A 24,722-nucleotide genomic window follows, 5' to 3' on the forward strand; every position below is an offset into this window, starting at 1 on the left:
CTTTCTGAAAATGCTTGAAGAAAAAAACAATTATAATCAAAATATATGACAAAATAATTAAAAATAAAGAAACCGAATATCTAACATTTGCGCTTTCGATAATTAACCATAAGTAGCATAATCATTTTTATAATTGCTAAACATCTGTAAAATAGTTTGCAAATAATAGGCTATGTATGTATTTTTATATTTTTTCTCTTCTGCTTATAAATACATAGGTAATTATTTGCAGAAAAAAGAAAAGTGGTAAATTTGAAATTGTAAATATAGATTATATTTTTTACAAAGTATAAATATATATTTCTAGAAAAGAGACATAAGTATTTACAATTCGTATAACTTTTTTTATAACTTTTTTTTAAACGCTGACTTTTAAAATCTGTTCCATATAACAAAAAAAATATAGAGAGAGAGAGAGAGACAAAGGAAGAGGAGGGTTTAATCTTATGCTTATCTCTTCAATTATATCATTAAATATATAATCTATATTAATCTTCAAAACTAAAAATTATAATTACTGAAGTTGACGCGTTACAAAATAATTATAAGCTATAAATATTAAAGCGATAATTATTATCACATAATTCTGCAATATAATAGCAATATCTCATATATATTGATCGTAATAATCATCCCTTCATTATCCCTTCAAAGGACGATGGCACTCCTATGCAGAACGTCTATCGAGAATCACGTTCGGAATGCACAAGCAGAATGCAGTGGCCGTACATATATGTAAACTCGAATATGCAAAGATGGAACCTTGCACGCTATCTAGGAAATCGAAAGATACGTCGTGTCTATATAGATCAATTTGTCCTCTCTTTGTGATATAGTGAAAGTCAGAAAAATATATATATATTTTTTACTTTATATTCTTCCATCTATTTATATTCCAAGAAATTAAGAAAGTTTTCTGTAAAATTCTTTAGATTCTCGCATCTTTAAATGCGCAAAACGCTTTTTTTAAATATTCGTTTATTAAAAATACAGGTAATGTATGTATTTCTTGTCATCGTTATATCGCTTGATATAGAGCAATTATAGACAAATTTCATCTGTCAAGATACTTTGTAAAACAATACATATCAAGGATCAAAGCTAAAAATCCCTTTTATTCCGAATCTTCAAAAGCGATCAAACTCTTATTACTTTATTGTTTATAAATTAATGAACTGGGATTATGCAAACGAAATCGCTTTATCATGAATTAATCTCTATCCCTGCTCGCTCTAATTCTACATATATACGTAGATCACAGATATCATAGCAAATTTATATTTTGATTTTGTTATCTCTCAGCAAGCGATGCATTTATACATAATTATTTCAATTGAAATTATTTAAATCCGTAACCCTACAATTGTTATAAAAAATGTCAAAATAAAAATTTGTTTTCGTTTATCTTGTAACACATGTTGATATATGTATAATATTTTCTATATTAAAAGATTCCGCTTGTAAAATTTGAACAATTACAAACTCATGCAAGAACAAAGTAAATAGTAAATTTGATATATTTTGGTAAACACTGGATATGAAGAATTACATTTGCATTCGTTGTATCTTCAATTCAGTATGTTATACGTACAAAACACGGTTCTTTGATCTCTCCCTTATATCATGCACAGATAAGTGCATAACATACAAATATGTATGAATGCGAGTGGCAGTGATACTTTATTGCAGAATAAAGAAATCCCGTATTATAGAGACAGTGTAGCCGGTATACGTAACCGTAAAGTAACCGTTAGACTATGTAACGATATAGGGAAAGGCGTTCTTTGTCCATATAAATTCATGCTCACAAGGGATATTGAGGTATTTTTCTTCTGTTTCAAAGTTACTGATCTCTCTCCGCAAGTGGGTTGCAATTCCAATAAATCGTCCGATCAATTTCGCAGCTCATACATCACCTCGGTACTCAAAACTGTACTTATTCTGACACGTCTGTTTCAACAGTTGAATCAGTGCTTGTTAGATATACATATGTATACTTATACATGTGCACACATAATATATACTTTGTAATATTATTATCACTTTTGACATTGTTCAAAAATATTCATTACTCATTCTTTTGCAATTAAATATAACATCTTCGAAAGTATCATATTTTCACTACGCAATCTCTACTACAAACTCTCACATGCAGAAAGCTTCTTATTTATTCAAACTTTTTTTCACTTAAATATTATGTAAAATGTTTAATAACAATTTTAATATGCATAAAAAATTACCGAGGCTCAATAAAACGAACGACTTTTAATTATATATTAAAATAGCTTTTCCGCCAAAATAATTTATTAAAAGCGATATTATCGCATGACAAAATCGTTGTACGATAGATAATTTCATTTAATTTGTGTGTCACTCAAAGCTATTACTTTTTTATGTACTCTCATTTAATGAGCGTTATCAAAGAGAGCCTCGTCGAGATTTCCTCGTTTGAAATGAGGAAATTCATCCTTCATTCTTCATCCTACAGGAAAGGAAAGGAAAAGAACTGCTTAAAAAAGATTGAACGAAGATTGGCTTAATTGATTGCATGACAGGTTAAAAATGTGCCTTGTTAAGAAGAGATGAATTCCTATATCATTTTGATATACGATATTTAATTAGAAACAACCACATTATATAATAAAATATTGATATTATATAAACTAATTAAGCTTTAACAAAATTCTTAGCTCATCACAGACGATATACTTTAGCGCGGAAACAAATATACAATATTATTTCGATGAAAATATAACATTATGAATTATTATAAATAACTAACGAATAAGAAACAATAATCTAATCTCATGTAAAGCTTTCTTCTATTCGTATGAAAACATGCTGTCACTGTAAAACGTTAATGCGTTTTATAGCAAACGGTATGAATGTTTTAAAAATGTTGATCCGATTCTTACTGGATGTAACAATTAGATCGTAACAACAATGATCGCGCGTATGAACAACAACCTGGTCTATTGAAAAATGTATTGAACATTCATTCTTTTTACTTGTTTTTTTTTTTTTTTTTTTCCGTTTTTTGATTCATTCGTGCTCGACTAGTGGGAGCATACGGGCGAGAGCAGCAAATTTCCTCTCGGAAACAATAGACAGGGCAACGAGCACTCGGAAATGGCCCACTTAATCGCCCTTCTCTGACAATATATCGATACTCTGCTTCGATGGTGTTGCTTTTGTTGCCAACGCAGGACAACGCGGCTACCCGATATAATTGAGCCACAATAGCTGACCTCCACTTACACTACTATGATGCCTTTACTCTGAGACTGTATATACATTCGCGTCACAAGACACTGCATTTACCGATGCAGTTGATGTATCCTACAGTGTCCACGCTTTGCTTTGTAAGACCCTTCTGAAGTCTTCGTTTTTGTCTCTCGCTATTCGCATCGTGTTTCGCAATAATATATAATATCTATACATGAAGTTTCTTTCTATAATATTATTTATTTCTTAAATTGTTTTATAATTTTAAATGTGCCAAATATATATAAATTTACGCTCACCCTTCTTTCCTTTCTGTCGTCTAAAGTTCTGTCCTGTATTAATTGCTTCGAAAATTCCTAAAATCTCATTATCTCGAGAGAATGGCTTATAAATATCTTTGTGTGTGCTTAAATATCTTTGTTTAAAAATTATAACATCTTTGTTAAAATTGATTTTAAATTGGTCAACAATACCGTAGATAAAATGTGACAATAAAAATTTCAAGAGATTCTAAATGTAAACGGTGTATTAAGTTTATGTAAAGATTAAATGTTTTACATAAATTTAGAATGCATACAAATACAATTTATTTTTTCATAAAAAGAAATATATTTTTATTATTATATTTGTTCAGAAATTATACATTCATTTAAATTAAATGATTTATATGTGGATCGACTCTTTTACAATTGAATCCTTTAATCTCAATCTTTCTGTAGTGAATTGCATTGCCAAAATAAAACAAACGAAAGTGTCTCGACTTATCGCTACAATAATGCCGTAAATATACTGACATTCGATTTATTCCTGCGATTTATTCGATTTATTCGATTTATTTCTTGTACATTCATATACTCTCTCTCTTTCTCTCTTTCTTTCGCAAAAATATTTCCTGTCGTTTTCCAAAATGCTCGATTCAGCATCTACGGATATGTACAATCTCGCAAAGAATTCTTGACGCACAATGCGGCTGTCCACAGTTAGAAGTAATCACTGCCCGAAGAAATAGCACAGATTCCACTAGTAAGCAGAAAACTATTCTAGGAAACAAAAGCGGTATTTCCGAATATATGCGTAGCATTTAAACGAACGTATAAACAAATTTTTTTATATATAAAATGTATATACACTAAAAGTTTTATTACATTTATATTTATTTATTAAAATAATAATAGATCATTACTTTATAGAAATTTTTTTTTATCATAATCGATAAAAATATTTTTACATACGATGATATAATCTTTTTTCCAAAAATACAAAGATAAATATAAATAATAAAATATTATTTTCAAATTATATAAAAAAATATATATTAATAATTAATAGAATTATAATCGATTCTTATTATTGTTAAAGACCTCTATGACAGTGAAAATAATACAAATAGAAGTTTGATCATATATCAAGACTTTTATTTTAATAAATAAAAATCATAATTTTTCGAATACTATTCATAATAATAGAAATTAGCAGTTCGAGTATTTGAGACTCTTGGGGATGCATACACATCACAATTAAGTGCAGATAAAACATGTTATTCGTCCATTTATCATATAATCGATCTTCATCTTCTAAGATAATGACTCTTTTATATTTTGCATTTTAGTACTACGACTTTTCATATATATTAATAACCAATGTAATTTTAATTATATAACTATGTAATCCTAATTATTTGAGTAGCTAAAGAAGAAGCTAAACATGATCTTATTAATTTTTATTGATTAGCATTGCATTAATGTTGCTATTCTTTTGTGTAAAGATGCTAATAAAATAGCGTTTTATACATATAAATTATAAAAAAACAATAAATTTTTTTAATATATTCCAACAAAATAACAAATATTTCTAAAAATACATAATAGATATTTTATCATAATACAATCGTCGAATAAGAAAAATATTTCAAATTCCATTGCGATAGTATTTCATCTCTTTTAATAAGCACATTTTGTCAATGATAGAAAAACACTTCACAACATAAGGGATATCATGCATACTAAATGTTATAAAGCGCTTCAAACTGTCCGTACACATTTTTTTAAAAGATATATTTTTACTATATATATTTTTTTATCTTTCTTCAAAGTGTTACACTTTATATTTTATTTAATATAAGAAGCACAAAAGGATATAGCTATAGAGAGCGGACCTGTCGCGAATTCGTGACGACAACAGTACCGTTCACCGAGGATGTACCGAGGAGAGTATCCGATTTTTCCCAGAGTCGAGCTATTTCTCTCTCACCGATCGAAATTGAAATTCCGCTCGGGTACAGATCTGTCTGCGCTGTTTAGCGCGACCTCGTTGTCCCTTTGAAGGCGCTTCGTGCTTGGAACTGTAGCAGATTGGGGGAACAGAATTCTTGGTTATATACCTGTGCAGCGTTGTATCGTCGCGTTGCGCGGGTCAATCGTCTGCCTCATCAGGCGAAAATAGCAATCCGGTGACGGTGCTTGTTAGCGGGGTGCCTTCGTAAACGAGCACACGGTCTGGCCCACTCGATGGATATGTCATATATTAAACTGTATATACGTTCGTTATATATATATATATATATATATATATGTATATATATGTATATATATGTATATAACGTTCGTATGTGAGCTTCCGCGATCGACCGTACAAGCTCGCCTATTAGCTTCGTTCCAGACATTGCCCTTGATGCGCCAAGTACATACTTGATCATTTATGTACATACATATATTAGTGATATATATCTCTCTATGTATAAATTAACGTAGATAGGTATTACAAGCGAATACCTTTATTCAGTTTAGAATAGATATTGCGCAAAACCGATTTGAAACTAGAAAGAGAAAAAATATCGAAAGCTCGTCGTATAATATGTTCACTCTGCATATATTTATTTGATTGCATTTCTCTATTTGTATTAATCGCAATAAAAAAAGTTTTTTAGTGCATATTATTTATTATTATAGATTAGATATATCAATAATGTTATTAATAAATAATGGAATTAACAACACATATAACTACGAAAATTTTAAATACTAAAAAGTGTATTAAATATACGCATCAATCTCCGGTCGATCGACATTTTTTGTATTGAAAATTATTTGAGAAAGATAAGTTTGACAAGTATAACTCCAGCCCGAAATAAACAATCGCCGATCGTGAAACTATATAACTATTTGTCAAATAGTGACCGACCACGGATACCGCATCGAGCATAAGGCAATCTGTGTCGCGAAATTGTAGGGATATTGTTAACTTATATGTTATACGCTATCGCGATGTTAACTAATGTAAGCGACGAAATCGCGCAAATGTCATTCTGTCAGTTACACCTGTTGCAATGCTATTTGCGTGCTCGCATATACAATCGCGAAACTGCAATCTACCCGTGCATTCGTAGACGATTGGTAACGTTTAACACCATGCCATAGAGCATCCCTCCTGCGAATAACACGATAGGTGCAAACTACTTTATATGCGATCGCGCTTTATTGCGTGTTCCACGACATCGGGATGACTATCGCTTCCACGATAGAATTTCATCGCTTTCCTACCTGTCTTATCCCCATTGCAGAAATTATTCCATAGTCGCACTTGACATGCGATATATACAATGAATCGATTGTTACGCGATTTCGGAAACTGGGTTTAATAATAGAGCATAAAGTAATGAAATAGTCTTGTGACTTTCTAGCTAAAAAAGAGAAAAAAAATTTGTATTTTCTTACGCAAATTGGCAATTTAACTCCATTGTTCAATTATTTATTACTTTATCAAATAATTTTTTCTATTTTTGCAAAATTAAATCAAATAAATAATAAATACATTATTTTTATGATGTAACCTACAATAAACAGACTAATTTCTTTTTTATAAAAAAACTTTTTTACAAAATAATATATGTAATGTAGTTTAGCTATTAGATTGATGTACATTATCAAAAATTAAATTAAAATTAAATAGTATATTTATTATAGAAATATATTATAATTATAATATATTATAATTCCAGAGAGGGGGGGGGGGAGAAATATATTAAATTCTTTATACAATTAGTCAAATTTTTAATATCGCTAGTGGTAAATAGAAATAATAAAAACTCTCTTCATTCGACTGAACTAGCAAATCATTTATTTGGTTTACGTTCACAACGTTTCGACCATTTGGACCACAACCAAATGGTCGAAACGTTGTGAACGTAAACCAAATAAATGATTTGCTAGTTCAGTCGAATGAAGAGAGTTTTTATTATTTCTTTATACAATATTGATTGTAAATAAAAAAGTATCTTATTATAAATAAATAATGAAATAATATAATTATATTCTATATCTTATAATAATAGTATAATTATATTATATCCACTTTTGGATTCTCTTGCAAATATTTATAATTATAATAATAAGATACTGCATTAGCAAATAATCTAAGCAGTATCTTATTACTATAATTTTAAATAATTTAATAATAATTTGCAATATATAATTTTTATCGTAATGTGCGTAAACATACGTTTATATGCACATTTACAATGAATTTACAAGTGGTCGGTGAGCCAAATGAATGGGCTATTGTCATGTCGAGTTTTAATAGCCCTCTAGACACTGGAATGATGTAACGTCGAAGAATGGGATCTCTTGAGCAATAATTCTCGCAATTTCGTAATTATTCCTGAAGCCTATTGTATTCCGGCGGGTCTAACTGAAGCCTAACCGAGTTAAACGGCAAATATAAGCGCACACGTACTAGCGCTTTAGGGTAGAAATTATAGGGCGAAACGCGCACTTTACAACGAGAGTTTACCCTAAAGAGCCCTTCGCGATTTTACATGCGCGAACGGTGCAGTATGAGCGAGAATTAGTTTTTAATTATTAAGCGAATTTCTTCCATTTGTATCGAACATTGTTAATGCAAGAAAGCTTAATATTTATAACAATTAATAAAATAGATTAAATTCTTTCTTTAATAAGAAAAAAGTTGTCGCTGTATGGGAAGGAAACAATTTATATTTCATTAAAGCTCAGATAAAAAATAAATACTAATTCTAAGTAAGAAAATAATGTTGTTATCTTAATAGGTTTTACTTCTTTAATGCTGAAATAAATTCCTAAATAGTGGTAATTAAATAATAATAAAGTGATAAATAATAATAAAGCGTAAAGTGGATAATTAAATAATAATAAAGTGTAAAGTAATTATTCTATTTTGCGCAAGAATTTAATATATTATAATTACCGTATATACTCTGATACGATGTCACATCAGTAATTTAGTAATCTTCACCGTTTCACGAAGCCATTTTTAATTCTCGCGACGAGTTATTACGGTAAACTTATCACTTGTTAGCACAGCACTTCCGATATCGCATTTATTGCAACCGCTATTACCGAAAATGTTTCGGTCGTAACTTAGATATCCGAAAAATAATACTTTTTACTTCTTATCGCGATATTGCCAGCACTAATACATCGGCCAACGTTAACGGTGATGATATTTCCTCGGCGGTGCCGCGCACAAGATGAAACCTCGCTCGAAAACGCTACTCGCATCCGGTAAATTTCCCGGTGAAATTTACCGTGCAACGTGTACCGGAACTGTCGTGGACTGCTGGCGAGTTTTGTGGCAAAAATATTTGCCGCACAGCTTTTTCAATGTTTCCACACACGACGCGCGTGTCGGTGTGATATCGGCGCGTACACATACACCTCACACATATGTAAGTGCACATATGCATCGTATGCACATACGCACAGATACGTATACATCCGATTCTCTCTCTCCATGACGATGGAAAGCGTTCTCTTATTCTGCCGGGTTTATCTACATTGTTTTTCAGACGAATAAACGCAAACGTTCTCATTTATTGCCGTTGCCATGTCAAGATAGTAAAAATCTCTTAAACCACGATGGAATTTCCCGGGAGTAACTGTGCCACCGAACGTGCGTAAATTTTTTTTCGATTTTCTAAGTAAGCGCGTTTATTTTCGCGTTTATGTATCGAAATTTGTCTATTTAATTGGAATTATAAATATACTACAACATTATTTTATTCTAATATTTATTTTATTCAATTATTTATTTGGTAAGGTAATCTAAAAATAATTTACGTATTGTAAACAAATGTGAAAAGTTTTACCACAATACGTTAAATAAAGTGTAATCGAAACATTTAATATCATAAAAATTGAAAACATCACACAAAATCGTTAAACAAATATAATACAATAATAATTATACGTGCGCGCAATACGTGAATTGTATGCAATACAATCTAATCAAATTAATAATTATATTTTTATTCTGTCACGTTTTATTTGTGTACGCTAAAATTGCTTCTGGAAATAGAATGTCCCAGTTTTGTTGCTCAGATCGACGTTGTAGAATTGGTAATTAATGTGTAATTAGGTCAGCTAATATCGATGGACGTTCATGTAAAATACTTTTTTTATATAATTACAAGCAAATTATATATATATATATATATATATATATATATATATATATATAAAAGTATATTTGCAACTTGATCGCATAACTATTTTTTTGTTTTATCAAATTCTATAAAGAAATATATAAGTGCCCATTAAAAACTCTCTTATATGTATTTCGTGAAATGATAAACTGTCTACGCAGAATTTATCTTTTGCAAAATTTATTTGCTTATTGAAAATTCGACACTCTCGCTAATTAGAGATTGTTTGTTAAGCTTTAATATTTATTACCATACGATGTATAAATACATTTTTAATCGAAACAACGGCATTTTCATGAAAAACGTGAGCAGATAAAATGAGATAATTATATTTATGTGATATTAACCGAAAAACCTTTAAATAAGCAATATTGTGGAATTACAGAAATTTCGTTCTAGAATTCATAATAGCATACATTTTAACAAGCTCGTGAGAAATAACCGGGTATAACAATCACGGAATTTTTTTGCTTCGTATGTTCACAGCGTCGACGTAATTTACATTTTGCATTTCAGAATCATAGGATTATCAGCCATCGTAAAATTGTATCCGAACTCGAATATTGAATACGATCAATTTACATAATCTAATAAATGGAGGCTTAATACAAAGAAGGTTATAACTAGTAAATTTAAGAAAAAAACCTGCTTTTTCAATCGTCGTTTATTTGAGAAAAGTTCGGGAAAAGTAATCTGTATATTCTTCTTATAATCCTATAATATAGTATAAATAGCACTTGTAGCTTATTATAATGTAATTGACTCAGAGGCTCTTTTGAGGGGAAATTCTTTTTAATTATAGAACCTGCAACCCTCTTCTTGTGTCATGGCAAGTGTACAAATTGCGAAAACTACGCGAATCTTCCATTAGCACGTAGCATCCGAAAGAGAAAAAAAACGGCTCACGGAAGATCGCGTTCGCTATTCCGCAGCAAACTTAGTATTGCGTTCCAGAGACGATTTGCCACGCCAGCCAGAAAATTGGAGAAGTTTCCGCGCATTCCGCCGGGATTTCGGCACGGGATTTTAGGGCGCGCGTGTACCGATTTCCGAAATATTCATATATCGGCGCCAACTGCCGCGAAATTTATACGCGACACATCGGCCGAATATAATATCCCATGAATTTCTCGTATATGCACTCGCGCATATACATATGTATATCTGAATGCGCACGATCACGCGTGACCGGATGTACACGTGCGGGGTTAAGAGGGACGCGCGATAGAAATGTTCGATCCGAGCTCAATTGTGTAAGAAAAGTAAATAAAATTTTTACGCATCGTGTTCCCCCCAGATTATTGATTCCAGGGTTCTTTCCCCTTTTCTTTCCATTTCAGATCTGAGTGCTTTATACGTATACTTTCGTGCTCTTTAAATCTCAGAAAACTTTTACCTTAAAAGGATATATAAATAATATATTTAAATCTCTCTTCTCTCCTTTTTATGCTAATTGAGAAACTATACAGTAATAAAAAGATGAGCAAACTTTATATATTCAGTGTTTTTATAAATGTTTTTGTTTCTCAAAGTAAAAAAAATATAAAATTGGTATTTGTATATTTATTATGCAGATATATGTAAAACTTGTGTGACACATAAATAGAGTAAAAAGTTAATAACCAAATAGTAACAAATTGTTGATAATCAAAAATGTATAAGATAATATTATAAAAATAAGAGAAACTACACTACTACAAAAAAACGAGTTAGTGGCATAAAAATTGAATATTTTAATTTTATATAAAGTATAAAATGTTCTGTAAATTATTAAATTTTTTATAAAAATTTTTTTGTATATATAGAATTGATGTGTATGAAAAGAATCGGGTACATAAAAATTCCTACAATTTTTTATTGAAAGAAAAATATTGTACAATACAGGTGCACCGATGCATTTGTAAAAAAAATGAGAGATCAAAGAAAAAACATCAAACTATATCAAATTTTCATTCTTTTTTTTTCAATTTTTTCTTAAAAAAAATTGTAGATTTTTTCTAATTAATATGTACACATTATTGATTAAAAACATAATTATTATTTATCTTACGTTTCTTAAAAATGTGAGCTTATGAATTTATGAACTTGAGTGTGCGATATGATTTACAACACTCTTCTCGTCTTTTTTATTAAATACGCGCGACTTATCTTTCTTTTTGCAAAAAATATATGTATCCCTTCAAATAAATTGACTCTTCTAAAATTCACTACCGCGTTTACGCACTGTAATCTAAACGCGGCGGCGCCTCGTCTGTCAAATCAAAAGGGCGGATAATGAGCGGACAGGCCGAAACAACAATGTCGGACACCATTCGAAACATCGGCTAATTTGGGATAGCGAATCAAGTGTGCGTTGAATCTGCGGTAACAAGACAAACGAGCATGCGCAGCGTGGTTCCGATCATCGAGTGAATGTCAGACTAGTCATGCCTATTGCCGAAACTCAATCCAGACGGACTGCGAGATGAAGCGATTCAGTTTCGCATGTAACGCGCCATTTACTTCTAAACAGACAAATTAAACGTGTCGGTCGCGTCGCTTCGGTCAAACGCAAATCCATTCACTGATAAATTGGAATGTGCGACATGCAAAAGGCCTTTCAAAATAGATTATTGCTTAATTGTACAGATATATTTTTTACCAATTTAATTTTTCTAAAATTATGTTAAAATTGAGAAAATTCAATAAAATGTCAAGATTAACAGTTCTCGATTATCCGAGAGATTTAAATTAAACTGAAACAGATTCATTTAATTCTGTGTTGTAATTGTAAATACATATCAATCGAGTTTAGAGTAAATCTCAAAAATTATTTCAAAAATAATTTTAATAAAAAAATGAACGTATTTATAATTAAAAGGCAAAAAGAGATACAAGATAGGAGAGATACAAATTAAAAAAAGCTAAAAATAAAAAGATTTCTAAAATATATCTTTAATTAAATAGATGAAAATAAAAATATCGTTAATTAAATAGAAGTTATTTCGATTTTTTATCACTGCTACTATTATTATCAAGATACAAATTACAATACTATTTATAATACAAATTAATTCCTCTCTATATCGTGCAATTATTTCGATTGACGTCGATTCTGTCAAGAATACTCAACACTTGCACCGAATAGACCGCGATGATTCTCTCTGTGGCTCGACTAGAGCTTCGAGAAGTACACTCGAATGTAAACCACTAGAATAACGGTTATAAACCAGCGGCGTGACACACCGCGAGCCGATAATGTACGGCGTGCGGTGTTCACGTTGCTTATTAATTCGCCGTTAATGACGCTCAAACGCGAGAATCTAGGTGGAGTACTCGATCGAGTCACGTTCCGCTCGAACTTCCCGATAAATACTCTACTCTTACGAGATTGGAATGATTTAATTCTGGAGGTTCCCGTAATGAGAGCGGAAAGCGAGAGAAACTCGACGCAACAAAGGTCGCGTATTTGGGATTACAAGAATAATCAAAGGCGAAAATTCGCGACGAAGAGACAAGACAAAGGAAAAGAGAATATTTTATAGAAACTGTAATTGATAAGAATTATTATAATTTTAATTGCTACTCGATACTACAAATTTTTGCGATAGTGCTAGAAATATAATTCGCGAAAAATATCTTCCATGTAGGTATAAAATGTGTAATTAAAAATAATTAATTTTGTTATATTTTAAGATGCCTATAATTACATTTTTTTTTTACTAGAAAAAAATATTTAAATATATTATAGAACTCTTTTACATTTTAGTAAAATAAGAATTTTGATAACATTTCTCAAATTGGTCTAATTTTTTTCTTCGGATCCTTTTCCAAAAAAGATATGTAAAGTCGATACTCGCATATATCGAAGTTTATTGTTGTCGCTTCTTCGCGATGCTCATTGGCTGTCAAGATTCGCGTTGTGCGTTATATTCGTAGCATCGAGAGACTATCATCGCGAGGGTTAGCAGTTTGACAGTTTATTCAAAATAAAGTTAAATAAAATAATATGTTTGAAATAATATGTTATAATACTTTATCCGCGATTAATATTTTTTGACAGAAATCAGCTGATAACTGTCAAAAATATTAATTGAGTTTAAAGTTATAACATATTATTTAAAACTAATATCATTATTTTATTTTATTTTATTTTGAACAAACTGTCAAATTGCTAACCCTCGCGATGACAGCCTCTCGATGCTACGAATATAACGCACAATGCGAATCGAAACAGTTAATCAGCATCGGAAAAGATGCAACAATACTTACAAGAATCGACTTAACGTGCCTTTTTTAGAAAGAAATGTTATAATATTTTTAATTCGATTAATATTTTTGACAATTATCAGAGCTGATTTCTGTCAAAAAATATTAATCGCAGATAAGATATTATAACATATTATTTAAAACATATGTTACTATTTTAATATTTTCAATATATTATATATATATACCCCCACTACCGCTATAGAAATATTATAAAATAAACAATTTCTCACTCACCGATACGTGCAATAGCGGAGTACATAGCACATTGATCTGAAAACAAAATATTCAAATTATGTATATACATGTATGTGTAAGATAGATAACATATTATTTACAATATATTACTATTTTAATTTTTTAACATATTATTTTAAAATTTAATTAGCAAATTAACGCTTTAATCAGCTAATTTCTGAAAAAAAATATTAATCGAGTTTAAACAAACTCTATAATATTTTTTTAAACATAAAACCGAAGAATGGCGCTCGCGTAGCGCGCACTTGATGTGTTGTTCTAATTGTTTAAAAAGTAAAAGATTCGTAAATGGATTATGACATCTTACGCGCTATATTTACAATAATATATCATAATTTTGTTCCTACATTTTCGACTAAAGCAATTTCCTGTTTTGCACAATTTTAAAAACAAAGCTAAAAAAATGGAGCGGTCAGAGAGTACAAAACATACATTTCGTTCAGATCTTCGAAGTTTATCTCTCGTCTAGGGAGGAAACACCCTCGTAAGATAACGGAATAAATAAAATGGGGAGAAAAGTGTGGCCACGGAATCCGAAGTTGGATCGGGCGACGGTCGAGAGCCAATAAATTTCTTACGATTGGAGACCGTTCTTTCGAGGGTACATTAATTAAATGGCGCGCCGATGTTATCGTAGCGCGGCGCGTTCACACGTGCGAAGAAAAGCCATGATTAATGGATCACTCTCGTGTGGAAGAAGGATTATTTTCTTTCTAGCCCGACGCTGCACTAAAGATTTTGTGAATAGACGTCACTTCTTTCCTGCTGTTTCTCGGATTGTAACAGTTACCGAGGTTTCTCTCTTAGTTCGAAGAATCAAAAGTAGAGAGAAAAGCTTATGAACAAAATATAATAGTAACAATAATCAAGAGCAGATATTTTAAAGAATATTTATGGATCGAAAATTATTCATAAATTTATTTCGCTATATTATACGTGTACTGTATCTATAATACAGTGTCTCATCTATCGAAATATCTTTTATATAAACTCTTTAATTAATTTGGAGAATCGATTCTTCCATAAAAAAATGTCAGAATACGAGATTTTCTTGAGCAATAATTAAAGAGCAGCAACTTAACATCCACTTGATTTGGAAAATTAGTAGCGTGACTGCGCTCAAGCGAATCATATGAATAAATCATAGGATATTTATACCTCCTATTAACACAGTCCTATTTAGTCCATGTTACGATTAATCGTATGGAAAGTTGCGTAATAGCGCTACTGCTTTTACCCCGTTGCCATCTCATTAATATTAATGCTTCAGAAGCTCAATAGTAAAAAGAAAGATCGTCGACCTTCAAGCATATATTAATAATATTTTAGATTCTTTTTCATTAATACATATATTAATTTTGCTTCCTCATAGAGAAAGTTTTGTTTTCGTGAAAAAAAATTTTTTTTCAGATTTCTATGCCAATTTTCAAAATGTTCCAAAACATAAAAAAATCACATTTTTTAAAAATGTTCCGTATATGTGTGTATATTTGTGTGTGTGTGTGTATTATATATATGCATCTACTTTTCAAAAATTCTATAACTGAAGAACTATTTGAGTTACAGTGCTCCATTTTTGACATACAAGTAAAGCAGTACGATACTTTTATTTACTGTCATTTAAATATAAATTTTTTACTGTCATCGAAATATAAATACTTAAACATATATTATATTTCTCCGTATCCTTCAAATTAAAAAAGTAAATTATATAATTGTGGCACCAGATTTCATACTGGGTGATACTGTTTGCTTTATGCTATGGTTTCTCTACTTAACAGGACCCTGCAATGACGATTTATCTCATTTTTACATATTATTAGATAAAAATTTATAATACATACTATGAGAATATAGATATTTAAACATATATGTTACCAGATTTTATATTTTATGATACTGTCCGCTTTATGCTATGGTTTCTCTACTTAACAAGACCCTGCAATGACGGTTTATCTTATTTTTAAAATTTATAATTATCGCTTTATAATTATTTAATTGACAAAAAAATAATGTATTTAATAAAACGCTTCTCTCGACGAGCGCATCGCCAAATTTTGAATAAGAAATTTGGCCGATAATCTTAAAAGTAAAATCTCTACAGTCCTTTTAACGAGCGGTCAACATGAGAGTAACATGCATGAAACTTTATAATTGCACTCTCCCTGGTCGAATACTAAAACATCCGGTTCTTGTTACGACATATGTACATACGTTTTGCCCGGTTATGTAACTGCGCTGGAAATTTATGGCCACTAAAACGCCTCGCCGCTAGCAAACGCCTTTCGTTATACCGCGAGTCCCTTTAATTAAACGAGCGGCATTCATGCGGCCTTTCGCAATTCGTATTATGGAGTTGTACATACAATCGTACGAACGTCTCGTTCATTCGCAAAATTATTAACTAATATCGACTCACATAATTATATTATAACAATTATTTTACATTTATAAAATGGAGTATGTTAATGGCCAATTTGCAGTCGGCTTAAATAATATAGCTTTCAAAAAAATTTTGAATTACTTTAACAAATACTCATATGTATATTTATATATATGTTGATTATGTTATTAGGTCAAATAAATCTTAAGAAAAGAGAGATAAATAAAATTAATACATTGTAAATACACATTGTAGAATACATTGTAGAGAATCAGGAAAAAATGAAGAAAATAAATTTACATAATTACATTATGTAAAGTATTGAACTAGTAGAGAGACAACAATAAAGATAGAGAAAGAGAAAGAAAGTACTGTTTTTTTCTGAGAAAAATTTCAACAATCTCATCTGCCTGTAGAACATATGAATGGAAGGGTTAATTACGTGGCATCTTAACGCGATCCTTCGCACGAGAACGCAGTGTTACGGACCATATTGTTTATTACTGACATCATTAACCCTTGGCGCTTAATGTAATGCGATGAAGTAGTTCACCACCAGCGCATGCATACCAGCTGACAAACGGACTTGGGCACGTTGGGCAGCAGGTGTCGTTAAGCGAGAATACGTAACTTGATCAGTAATTGCACTACATAATGACCGGTCATATTATTATTATATATCACCAATTACGTGTTTCAAAATATCATGATATAAAAAATAAAAAATTTAAGTAGACGATTATTAGAGTCCTATATTTTTTATATATTATACTTTTTTAACAATAATACTAAAAATTAAATTATGTAGAAGATAATAGTTTTTTCAATAATAATTTAGAAAATAATCATTTTTGAAAAATTAAATTTTATAAATGTGTGATAAAATAACTAATTATTATTTTCAAATGTTAATTAATTTTTTTTCAATAAGATAAATAATTTTTTTATACTTGAGTAAAGTGACAGATTCTAAAACTCATAAATATAATATGTGACCTCTAAGTAGATTTTTATTTAATTCCAAAAATCAATTTCAAGTTGATAAAGCAGCCGATCGGATGAAAGAAACCGCAAATATTTCGCTACAATCTGTTCATCAAGCCGTCTTCGACCATAAAGATATAAAAACAATTAAAAGAGCTCTCAAAGGATTAATTACAGCTTTCGTCGGACGGTTCGACGGTTCGACGGACGATATCGAAAAGTGATCGGTCGATATCGGCGCGCTAGGAAAATAGCCCGAAAAAGTAGTGCGGTCAATCTTTTATTCATGTCGCGTCGACTGAAATCTCGCGCGACTCTTTCTGTCTTTCTGCGCGTCCAAACTGCATCCGGATGTTCAACGCGTTCGCGATGAACGTGTCATTTTGCGTAATAACACGTGCGTGTTACAACACGCGTGACATGCAAGTGGCCAAAGCGATTCACGACGCTCCGTCACGTATGCGATGAAAATGCATCATAGGACATACTCGAGCCTTATTTGTACCAAAGTTGCTCCTAAATTCTCGTATAGCAAAGAGGAAAATATATTCAAAATTTAAGTGATAAATATGTGAGAAAAATCAGATAATTTTGAAAAATAATGATAAAAGTAATTATTCGTTATTAAAAAAATATATTAAATTTATTTCTCCCGTCAAAAATAAATTTTATAACGTCATTACCATTATAATTATCAAAAAAAATAACTTTTATAGTAATGTCTTTACAAAAAAAGGACGCGTTTTTCCAAGCCCTAAATGTACTTTAGATTATTTCTGACAGATATATTTCTAGGGTAGTATGTAATTTATATAACATCGATAACAATATATTTTTAAACGAAATTATTATATATGACACGTGAAAACCGGAAACTGGAAACAGTGTGAGTATGTGAAGCCGCTAAACAATATGAACGGAAGAAGAGAAGATAACGAGCTATTCGTCGGCCATTGCGCTCGCATTCGAACTCGAGATATATCGGGAATTAATTTCACAGCCTATTCGTTTGTTTTCGTACGTGTTCGGACCACGCATTTATTGTTTTTTCTGTCGACACGTGTGAGGCATATCTACAAAGTATTTTCAGTGCATTGCTGATTGGAGTTAAAGGCAAGTTTTTAATTATACATATATATCCGCGTGTAAATAACGCGAAATATACCTACATGCGTGAAACAAATTTTATTTTCGTGTATCAATATAATAAATCCTTAATTTAGATATGATATGTTGTAACATATATAAATAATATTTTAATATATGATAGATTATATTAATATTTAAATATTCTGACAATTTTAAAAACAAATCTTCATAAAAATTCATATCTTCGAAATTTTTAGATAAAAGAATTATAAATGCTCCACATTCGCGTCGCAATTATATTTATTGTTAGTAATCTTATATGTCAAGTTGATCACATAAATATTTAATTAAGTTTTTTAGCAAATTTTATTTAAGGCATGTAAAAGCAATAATGTTACAGGAAGCGCTAAATTCGTATATCAAGAAACTATTATAACTCAATTAAATTTTTTATAAGCTCGATAAAATTAACGATAGAGGAAAAATGAGAAAAAAGAAAAAAAAAGAATAATATAGCAGATGGAAGGAAGGGATTGAGACGATAAATTACAATAACATTCGAGGCATCGCGTAGCTATATATATATACATATGCACACACCATTTTTTATGAAGAACTATAATGAAAGAATGGAGAAAGTTGGGATTCCCCAAACTTTGTAATTTTGCTTCAACGTGGCGCGGCTTTTTACGCATCGATGCACCGTCGACGTCGTCTCGCCGTTACTCGTTATCCGCGAATTATTTATTCTACGCTCGTCAATATTGAATCTACCTCTATAATTGAAACATCCTGCTCGTAATTCGCTTCAACGCGCGCGCCGCTCGTAATCGTCGCGAATCCGCTTAATTTCATCAGAATCGGCAGATTGAACCGACAGGGAATCGCGCATCTCCCAAAAACGGCATCGTTAATTTCTCGTGATTTATATAAATATGTGCAGTGCATTTGGGATTCTTTCGTTTGTTCGAGATCATAATGTCACTTTGTGGGATTTAATATATATATTATCACAGATAATTATATCCTTCCTTAAAATTATAAAAATGTTCAAAAATATTTGCTCTCTTATATGAATACTTTTACACGTAATTTAGGTCACATATGTCTTATCCTACAATTAGATATAAAAGTTTTATTTTATGTAGCAGAGAAAAAGGGGAAGCCGGATCTGCATATATTTATTTATAAAGAGAATTTTCTTTCCATTGTAGAATTCAATTTTTAAAATTTAGAGTTGACTTTTTTCCGCAGTGACAATGAATATAAGAAAACCGTAATACAAAGACAGAGTATTCATGCATACAAAAGAGTATTCTCTTATATAAACTATAATACGATACCGTAAGAAAAGTATCTAACGATTCAGATATTGAATGAAATATCTATAGTAAATACATTCTCGAAGAAGAGAAACTTCTCGCTCGATCGACGGCCGATCGAGAATATCTTGAGATTCCGTGCGGAAGATCTATTTCTATCTTGGTGACATTTTCCATAAATAACCGCCAATGTCTATCTTTGAAGTCAGCCGAGCGAAACCTACGCAATATATTTCTAGCAAAATATCGCCCCGGATATTTTAGAAGATCTGTCAAGCAGATACTTCTGTTCCCATTGCTTGCAAAGTTGAAAATTTAATCGAGTGCCAGCAAAGTAATACATACGGATTTGGGTCGTTTCTCTTCACCAAAAGCAGTCGCTTTGCCGGGGGATGCAGATAAATAATGCAAAATGATTTTTAGGACGGCTCTAGAATTTTATTTTGAATGTAATTTACAGCTACGCGTTTTACAGTAACTGTAAAACGGAATTATATAACAGACATTCAGAGGATGGAGAATGCGAAATACTATGTTTTATAAATATTAATAATCGACTGATTTTAATAAAATCTAGGTTGTTTTGTATATATATATCGCGATTACGCATAATATATTATATGAAAATAAATAACAGAAAAAATACGTATGTATATAAAAAAAACATAAGAAAAGCAAAAGAATGCACATAGCATATATATATATATAAAATAGGTGATACTTGTGACAGACCTGTAATTTACATTCGTCTTTAATCCCTAATTTTGTTATTTTTTTATATTTTTTATGCACTTGAGCGAATTTATCGCAGAGCATAAATAATAAATGATTTACTTATATATACACATATCAATATTTAATTCATATCAATATTAATTCGCAACTATACTACTCATAATAACCAGTTGTTAAATAAAATTCATGTTTCAGGTGACTTGGCTCAAACTCAGGCGGAAAGACAGACAACTGCTTACAGTAGGTCGAGTCACTCACTCTATAGACAGTCGTTTCGTTGTCTTAAACAGTCCTGATTGGAGTCTCTTAATTAAGAATGTCAAACAAGAAGATGCAGGCCTTTATGAGTGTCAGGTAATGCTCACTACTATTTACTATAATGTTTATTATAATGTTTCCAGGGAAATATGTCATTTCAGAATATTGATATCGTACTCAAAAGAGTGATAGTGTTGCATTATAACACATATGTGTATACCTGTGTGTCGCGAAATATGCATGACTCTTCTTTGAAAAAAATCAGACATGTTTAATATGTAATCGTATTTTTGTAAATTAATTATACATAATTATATTTCTCTAAAATCAATTTAAAATTTAATATAAATCTTAAAATAATTTAACAATAAATCTTTAAATCTTAAATACATTAAAATTTTAATAATTCTAAAAATAATTGAGAATTTTATCTAAAAATTATATAATAATAATTTAATTTAGCAAATGTTATCCATTTTATTTTTAGCAATCTTTATCGTATAATATATATATATATGTATATTCTTTAAATAAATGTATTTTGCAATTTCTCTTCACAACTCGTAGCATGTACATTAATTTATTAATTTAAGTAACATGTACATACATTAATTTATTAATTCAATTTATTAATTTAAGTTAAATTTAAGATTAATTAAGATTAATTAATTTTTTAATTTAAATTTAGCAATTACCTTCAATTTAAAGAGTTTGGAAACTTTAAAGATTTCTCAAAATGTATTTTAAATTGCTATTAAACGTAATTATTGCAATATATTTTTACAATATGTTTAAATTTTTCATATTAATGATTAAAAAGAGTTCCAAATATAGCTGGGAAAAAGTAAATGTCTATTTCCATAAAGATATCTCATTTTAAATGTCAGCATGAGTTACTTTTACAAATATTGCACTGCCAACTCTTTCTTAATATATATTTTTTTCTTCCTTTTCGTTTGTAACTTTTGGAGAAATTTTTCATCCATAAAAAAATAACAAGCTAACAATAAGAGGATAATCATTCAACGTTTCATAGTTTATATGACGCTAATTTTTTTTACTGGCTGCATGCATCAAATAACTGACGTTTATTCGGCTCAACTAGTAGTAACAATCAATTGCGGTCAGCCAGTAGTAATATTCTACATGTACGACTAGTAACAGCATTTCAACGATGCTCGTTAAATATCTCTCTCGACAATATAACTCATAACTAAAATATAATACAATTATGTAATATTGCTAGATATTTGTTCTTGTTCGTACAATAGTTTGCAATAAACTGTATTATTATTTTTCATGTCTATTATCATGTGTTAATGATACCTAACGTACATCTGACATATAAAAAGAAATAAAATGCTATTAAGTGAAATTAATATCTCGAGGTTATATGCAAAATTATGATAAAATTAAAAAAAAACAAAATCGATTCTATTGTATTAAATAATTTATTAAAATCGATTTCTTATTTATTAAATTTTTGTATCTTAATTATCAAATTAATTTAACTATTTAATTGTTAACTATTTGAATCTTTAAAAGGCAATATACTCTGTAAATTATAGTTTGTATATTTCGTTTTAATGACATAGATACAAACGGTACCAGTGCAGCAACGATTCGTATGGCTAAACATCACAGAGGCGTACTCTGTGATACCAGGTGGTCCGGATCTTCATGTGAAACAAGGCTCCAGTCTACGTTTGGAATGCCAGCTTATGGCAGCCGCGGAATCGCCCAGCTACGTATTCTGGTACCGCGAAACACGTATGATAAACTATGATAATGAACCTGGCGTTAGATTCGAAATGAGAAAAAACGGCTCGGTACTCATCGTGGAAAAGATAAAGCTTTCGCATGGCGCCAATTACACATGCTCACCGAATAATGCCAGGCCAGCTCACATCATGATACACGTCATCGAAGGTAAGCAATTATTGAGCGTGGATACAGCATCGCAAATCAATTCTCTCGTTCCGAATATCCAAACAATTTCATCCGATCAGTTGGATCGGATCAACTGGACTATTCGGTATACATAACAGTAATGACGTGTAATGCATTCAATGTTATACTTACACATAAACACACACACATACACATGCAGCTTTTATTGTTACAGTTTAATATAATTAACAATCCCTTCCAAAAAAAAAGCATTTTAAGTCGATTCTCACAAGTATTGTTACCTCTTCTCCGCGATGCTGATTGGCTGCCTCGATTCGCATTGTGCGTTATATTCGTAGCATCAAGAGGCTGTCATCGCGAGAGTTAGCAGTTTGACAGTTTGTTCAAAATAAAATTAAATAAAATAATATAATGTTTTAAATAATATTTTATAAAACTTTAAACTCGATTAATATTTTTGACAGTTATCAGCTGATTTCTGTCAAAAAATATTAATCGCGGATAAAGTATTATAACATATTATTTGAAACATATTATTTTATTTTATTTAATTTTAAACAAACTGTTAAACTACTAACCTTCGCGATGACAGCCTCTCGATGCTACGAATATAACGCACAATGCAAATCGAAACAGTTAATCAGCATCGGAAAAGATGCAACAATACTTGCAAGAATCAACTTAACGTGCCTTTTTTAGAAAGGGATGTTATAATATTTTAAATTCGATTAATATTTTTGACAATTATCAGAGCTGATTTTTGTCAAAAAATATTAATCGCAGATAAGATATTATAACATATTATTTAAAACACATGTTACTATTTTAATATTTTCAACATATATTATATATACCCCCGTTACCGCTATAGAAATATTATAAAATAAATAATTTCTCACTCACCGATACGTGCAATAGCGGAGTTGTAGTACACAGCACGTTGATCTGAAAACAAAATATTCAAATTATGTATATACATAATTGTGTCGAATAGTATGTGTCGAATATCTCATAAACAATGCAGTTTAGAAAAAATGTTTTATTTTGCATACCTCACAGTTGCCCCGATGTCGCCCGATGCCTCCCCGGGCCTCCTCCTCCTCTCTTGGTCCATGGTAACACTCACGACACTCGCGAAAACACGAATAATTACGATTGCCCGAAACTTTACACGGCACTCCCGACGCGCGACACTTTGCACGGCACTCCCGACACGACGCCTGAATCGCACGATGTATCGCAATCCTGTAACAAATAAAATACATACATATATTAGAATAATCTTATTATTTCGCATTATAACATACACAATATAAATATGTAAGCTAGAATTAACGATAGATATATCCACGGATCGCAACACATTCGCGCGCGCGAAACAGTTTAAGTTGGGTTATGTTGGCAAGAAATTTTGCATCGAATTTTTCGCGAAATATGCCTTTCGAACAATTACGCCTACATTACGCCATATTAACGTTGAAATTATGATATGCGATTGATAAATATTACAATACAAAGGTTAGAAATTGTTTCTAACGATTATGCTTACTAATTAATCACAGCGGGACGCAGCTCCAACTGCCTGATACTCGCGGCGTTTCGGTAATGGCCGCTATTCTACAAACATCGGCAACTTCATTCTAATAGCGCGCGCGCGCGATACTATATACATGACTTAATATTAATAATTAATTAAAACTCGAAGGAGATTCGTTCGAAAAAATATAGCTTTAGAAAGAAAAAATATTAATCGAGAATAAGGTATTATAACATATTATTTACAACATATTACTATTTTATAACTTTTACCATATTATTATTTTAACATTTAATTAGCAAATTATAACATACA

At 30.6% G+C, this 24,722-nt stretch overlaps 1 protein-coding gene across 3 annotated transcripts in view; it reads left to right on the plus strand.

The window, feature by feature from the left end:
* LOC145932590 (opioid-binding protein/cell adhesion molecule) overlaps positions 1–24,722 on the plus strand; it is a 264,950-nt gene that overhangs the window by 237,296 nt on the left and 2,932 nt on the right. For 2 of the 3 annotated variants that reach the window (XM_083031635.1, XM_083031634.1), the window contains 2 exons: positions 20,897–21,055; positions 22,555–22,888. In XM_083031635.1, the coding sequence (XP_082887761.1) occupies positions 20,897–21,055; positions 22,555–22,888 (493 nt within the window). Of the gene's footprint in view, positions 1–20,896; positions 21,056–22,554; positions 22,889–24,432; positions 24,646–24,722 lie in introns of those variants that run through there. The other variant, XM_083031636.1, reaches the window with a different exon arrangement.

The sequence above is a fragment of the Prenolepis imparis genome, unplaced genomic scaffold (assembly GCF_030444845.1).
Source record: "Prenolepis imparis isolate NDT839.2.m4 unplaced genomic scaffold, iyPreImpa1.0 SCAF_2, whole genome shotgun sequence".
NCBI classification, from domain to species: Eukaryota; Metazoa; Arthropoda; class Insecta; order Hymenoptera; family Formicidae; genus Prenolepis; species Prenolepis imparis.